The sequence below is a fragment of the Solanum dulcamara genome, chromosome 10 (assembly GCF_947179165.1).
Source record: "Solanum dulcamara chromosome 10, daSolDulc1.2, whole genome shotgun sequence".
NCBI classification, from domain to species: domain Eukaryota; kingdom Viridiplantae; phylum Streptophyta; class Magnoliopsida; order Solanales; family Solanaceae; genus Solanum; species Solanum dulcamara.
The window spans coordinates 55,435,220-55,441,743 of record NC_077246.1 but is presented as its reverse complement, the minus strand read 5'-3'; the positions used below and the strand labels follow the sequence as shown (position 1 = coordinate 55,441,743).

At 34.4% G+C, this 6,524-nt stretch overlaps 1 protein-coding gene across 1 annotated transcript; it reads left to right on the top strand.

Moving 5' to 3' along the window:
- Positions 1 to 3,263: 3,263 nt before the first annotated feature.
- On the top strand, positions 3,264 to 3,701 carry LOC129869815 (uncharacterized). The gene is made up of 2 exons (XM_055944418.1): positions 3,264 to 3,395; positions 3,504 to 3,701. Exons 1-2 carry the CDS (start codon positions 3,264 to 3,266, stop codon positions 3,699 to 3,701), a joined length of 330 nt encoding a protein of 109 aa, XP_055800393.1.
- Positions 3,702 to 6,524: the final 2,823 nt, after the last annotated feature.

Sequence of the window (6,524 nt, the reverse complement as noted above, 5' to 3'; positions counted from 1 at the left end):
CTAAAAAATACACAGGTCACCCACTTTCCTCTCTAAACAATGTTGTAATACTCAGGTATGCTCAAAACCCCCAACTCAACCCCTCATGCGGGCATTTTCAGTCAAATAGCCATTTCACATCTCTAGCTCTGTTAAGTCATGGATTACACAGTTTCAACACAGATTAGATATCTAATAAGGCCCCTACACGTACACAACACATATAAGTTCCCACACGGCTATCACAATATAAATTAACAGTCCCAAACTACACTACGATCCCATTCCAAAGTCTACGACATAGAATTTTACTAATCACTCCAACTCAGCCCCAAAAAGGATTGCCAAACCTACCTTAATTGCTTAAACTATATTCGAACACTGTACCGGATGAACAACCTTTGAATTCAACACCCAAAATGGCAATCCACTATCAAGAGTAAAACATACGCGTCATAAGGAGTCCAATGACACCCATATTGATAGATTTCGAAATCGGGGATAAAATAGTCTAAAAATTAATCATTTTTGAAAAAGGTCAAATCTGAAATTTTATTACAAAATCACGTTCTACTAGTAATAAGGAACTAAAGGTTGAAAACTCCATAAAAAAAGTTCAGAACAAGTTAGAAATCACCATTCTCCTTAGGTTCGGATTAGGGAAGAAAATAAGAAATTTGGGGATTAAAACTAAAAATTAGGAGTTGAAATCATGATATAAATGATGGAATATGAAAGAATTTTAGAGAAATATTACTTACATCACGAAATTACTCGAAGAACTCTCTTCAAAATTGCCGCAAGAAGATCAAGAAACTCAAAAATGGTGAAAATGGGTTTCTCCCGAAGTTGAACATTGTTCAGGTGGAACTGTGCATCGCGATCGCGATCCACTAACGTTCACGATCGCGAAGGACAGGGGAAGAAAAGACCATCGCGATCATGAACCACCCCTCGCAATCATAAAGGCCACTATCCTGACTCATTGCGATCGCAACGCGATCTCAATGAACAAAAGTGATTGCACTAGAAACCAGCCAAATTCCAAACTCAAATTCTCCGATCGGGCCTTAGAATTCGTTTGGAATCCCGTATACACAAACCTTATATGCACTTCTACTAATTTTAATATTCCGAACTCAGTGGAACCATCGAAATTTGAATTTGAGGTCTCCTTGATGCGGAATCCAATAAGTTATAACTAAGCTAGTTTCAGCACTTGAAATATCCAAAATATCCTCGAAACCTCTAAAAATTATAACAAAGCCATTTCTAGTACTAGAATCACCCCCCGAAATCATTGTAATTATTAGAAATTTAATCTGAGTCTCCGAACTCAATTTGTTGACCAAAGTCAAACTTAGCTCATTTAAAACTAAACTTTCTAACTTTGACCTCAAATTCACATATCAACTCCCTGATTCTGACGACTCTCCTAGTCCAATTTCCATATTCTGGAGTTGATGGATTTGAAGAAATCCTGTTACGAGACCCGTAGCATCGATTGGTATCGAAAACCACTTTTTAACATTTTAACTCTATAAAACTCAAGAACTTTCCCAATTCACAAACTATTAAGACTTTAACACATTCAACCACACAAACTGATCAGATAACACTCGGGAGCACTAATAAGAGGGATAAAATGGAAATTTCATAATTTTTTTTGAAAATGACCCTCAAGGTCATTACAGGCTTACACACTATAAATCATATATTCCTACATGTTGTAGGCTATTTGTCTGTATGTCGTAATTATTCATAACATTTGTTTGCAGGACACATATAGATTATACGTTTTATAAATCATTAGTTACATGCGACTTATTTTATAAATGACGTGCTTACATGTTATATATTTCATAAAGATATCGACACTTGTGTAATATTTTTTTGATCATTTTTCTGTATTATTTGAATTTTAGATCCTTTATTTACAGGTTATGCACAAAATGAATCATTAACGAGATATTACTTGTTTTAAAAAATATATTTATATATATTTTGTAAAATAAGGCTTCAGATATGACATGACTCACAGGATTCTTGTTCATGCTGTATGTGCCTCATAGACTAATAGATTATTTGTTACATGTATACGAATTAAAGGATGTACACCGACAAATCAATGATTTATAGCTTGTATATATGTTATAGATGTTGTAGACCACTCGTGTATATGTCATATGCCTCATAAATAATTTGTTTGAGCATTATACATATTTCTAAAGTTTTATATAATTAGTGTGTTGAAATTTAACCCCTCAAATGATGTATGATTTATTGTCTACTTGACGTAAATATATTTTTTTCAAAAACTATAATTTATGTATAATATGTCACTTATTGCATAAAGCCCAATAGTTACAAATTAGGTGTTCCTTCCGAATTATCTGCTTATATGCTCTTCATAGATCCTATGTTTGTAGAATTCTTTTATCCAGATCAATTGCCTATACTTTGTATCTCAGAGAAAATATGCTTATATACTATATGCTGGAAGAAAATGTTAGCACATATACTATATGGCTCAAGGGTTATAAACCCATATGTCATTTAGCTCACAAAGTATTTAATTATATGTCATATGTCTATGCATTAGAAATTAATTTCTCTCATGCTAAAAATATTATGCTAGATGAGTCTTGACTAAAATATTATTGATTCATAATGAATATGTTTATGTGCTACATGCTGTCAATTGGAAGGATAATATCACACTCGTGCATGCCTAATAGATTTCTTGCCTAAACGTTACCTACTTCACAAAATACATGACTAGATTGTACCATGACTATCTATCATAGGCTAATTGTTGGCATGTTATACACCTTACAAAGTATTTTTTTTATATGATACGGATCACATGGTCCATATATTTAAATAGTATATGCTTTTTAAAACTCATAAGATTAGAACATCTATTTTAAAATGCTATTATAGTATATGACTGATAGTTTTTAAGATATAAGTATATATGTATAAAGTTATCCCCGTGTATTGATATCATTTGTTGTTTAGGGGTTACATGTTGTGCTCCCCTTGAAATTATTTATGTATATGCTCTATATATACTATCAAATTTGAAATTGGTGCTATCAACCTGGGGTGTGACCTACATTTGAAATGGAATTCTTAAATGGAAAGAGAGTGAGTCATAGTTCAAAATATTTGAAGGCGACAATGTGTTGCTAAGAAGACTTTGATACTAGTGACAGTTTCAAAGTAAGGTAAATGGCCGGTGTGGCTATGGTGTTTTGTTAGTATTAAGAGTGTGGGCTTCAATGGAGTTTATGAAGGGAGAGCAAGTGTTGTTGAAGGTTTCACTCATGAATGGTGTGGTGAGGTTTGGTAAGCGTGGTAATCTCAGTCTGAGGTATATTGGGCCATTCAAAGTTCTTAAGCATGTGGGAGAGGTGACTTATGAATTGGCATTGCCTCCATGTTTGTCCAAAGTGCACCCGGTGTTTCATATGTCTATGTTGAAGAAATATCATGTTGATGGAAACTACATTATTCACTAGTATTCGGTCCTGTTTGATGAAAATCTGTCTTATGAGGAGGATCCTATAGCTATTCTGGATAGGGAAGTTCGCAAGTTGATGTCTAAGAAGATTGCATATGTGAAGGTCCAATGGAATAATCGTGCAGTTGAGGAGTCCACTTGGGAAGCTGAGGCGGATATATTCGCAGAATATATCCACCCTTTAGGCTTTTGCTAGAGCTTCTTATTTCATAAAAGACTCATCCCGTAAGTTTTAGGTGGAATTTTAGACTATTGGGTAACTACAATTATTTAGTTGATGGGTAATTTTAGATAATTAATTTAATTGGTGAACTAAATTGATAATTTATTTAATATCTTATGCCACTTGTATCATATTTATTAAAATAAGTTAGTATGGTTTATCACTTTTAATACTTGATTATTTTATTTTATTTAAAAAAGAAAAGAGAAAGAAAGTTAGAAACTTACATGTGCAGAGGACGTGGGAGCCGACTAACTTGTGCAGGTAAGAGGTTGCCTCAAGCTCCTATAATTAGCTTGAATATTTAGTGCTAGGTTATATTATATAAGTTGTTATTATTATATTAAGTGAGTTAATAAGAAATTGTAATTTATGAAGTGGAAACAGCAAATTGGAATTACAGCAACGTTTTGGGGGTTGTGGGGACAAAGTGTTAAATCAAGGAGGTTATTACTATGTAATGATTGTTTGGGGATGAGAATATAGGAATAATGGATGCACGTATCATTCTGCAGGATGGTTTTTTTTCCCGTGAGTTAATATACCATTATTCGTAATTTAGGTTTTAGCGTCATTATTTTTTATCTTTCTTATAATTATCACATTATGATTTAGGTTTGAGATATTGGTATATATAAATAAATATTAGGTGTAGTATGTTATATGAATATCATTGGATCTATGTTATTTGAAGAACTCTAGGTTTGAGATTTAAAAAATTGAGTATAGAATTGGGTGAGTTTTTGGGTCTAGGGTAGAAGTATATCAATATGGGTATCTACAAACTCGTATACTTATGAACTATGCATACTTGATAGATTGAAAATATTCCGAGGCGTTGAGAAAGGAAAAACACTAGTGAATTAGCTTGCTTGACTTTGATTTTTCGGTTGAGGTAGGTTATGATTTATTTATATAATAGAGAAACTATTAATAGTGATTGATAGTCATTGTGTAATATTGTGAAGTTTTCTATGCATGAAATTGTTGTGGTTTGGATGGTTGATATGTTGTTGTGATTGGTCTGCAATCCCAAGACTGTAAAATTCATAATCTTGAACTTGCTATATCAAAAGTGATGCCTTGAATAAAGAAGGCTTGATGAAATATTGGTAATGAAGTGTAAAGTGATGATAAAGAATGATGATTAACTATATTGTTGGATCGGGTACCACGAACCAGCATAATATATTTAGATTGGGTGCCACAAGTCAACACGATAATTTGGATCGGATGCCACGAGCTGGCACGATATATTTTGATCAGTACCACAAGTCAGCACGATATATTTGGATTAGGTGTTATGAGCCATCATAATATTATTAGATCGGGTGTCATATTTCGACACGATAATATTAAAGGAAAACATATTAAAATGACTTAATATACTCAATCTCAAATAACCCATTTTTCAAAAGAGCTTGGTGTGGAGGCCTGAGTCCTCATGTATATTCTTGATATTGTTGGCTGAATATGTAATTGTGTCATTGTGTTGTCACTTAATCTTGATCTTGTTGTTTGCCACCTAATAAGCGCTATTATTAATTTCTTGTTATTACTTTATTATATTGGTTCCTATTTTGAGTTGGCCGATGATACCTACTCAATACATGTTTCTCTGTACTTGCCCCTACTTGTATTTTTCTTCATTTTCCTTTTGTGGAGTGCAACGGGTGTACCAGCGACGTTGACTCGCCCTTAACTCTAGCCATTGTCTAGCACATCAGGTTCCAAGGTTAGCTATTTCCTCTAGCTTGTATTGGATTCTCTTAGTCATGGCATGATGTCCTTAGTTTTCGAACACATACTATGTTATTTATCTATTCTGATATTTGATACTCTCGGACTTATTATTTTGAGATATGATGTCCTTGATGTCATGACTTTCAGGTTTTGAGAAACAATATGTAATAGACTTTAGTGGTTTTTATTATTTCTTACTTTCATAAGTTTGAGCTTCTGCATTATTGTTGTATTTCATAAGTTGAATATCTAACATAAGTTAGAGTTTGTATTGTTGGTTCTCCCACCTAGGAGGTTAAGAGTGGGTGTCACTCATGGTGTATTTTGGATCGTGACAAACTTAGTATCAGATTTTTAAATTTGGTGATCTCATCACTCAAAGATAGGTCTAGTAGAGCCTTACGGAACGGTATGAAGATGCCTTTACTTTTCTTCGAGAGGCTACAAAACTTTAGAAAAACTCCCTTTCTTCATTATTTCTTGCTATTACTTGAATCTAATTGGTATCTAGGTGACACAAATTGGTAGCTGAATTTCTTCACTCTCAAATGATCAAAACTAGAGCAACAACAACGCCTGAGCCATCCATTTGGGCTGTAGCCAGAGAGGGAGTAGTGACGAGAGGTGTGGTAGAGGTTACAGGAGAAATCCCACTAGGGGGCAGAGGTCAGGCAATTGGGCCACTCAGGGAAAGACCATCGACCCCTTCACCGGGAGATGAGGTTGCTAGAGAGGATGTTGAGGTTGAGAATGAACAGATTCATGAGAAGGAAGCACCACCCCAGCCTACTCCAAAGATGATCCACCAGGTTCTCACCTTTCTCAACGAGTTATCATATTAGGTCCAAGCGCCCCTAGCGTCTCTGATTTAGGGAGTACAGCATGCGGTCGTGTGTTCCTTGAATGGATATATCCTCGGAAACAAACATGTTTCCCAGATTGACTACAATGACGGTAATGACCAGTATGATCTCTTTGTTAAGTTCTTGAAATTGAAACCCCAGTCTTTAGGGGTACCAAATTTGAAGTTGCTTATGATTTCTTTATTGATTG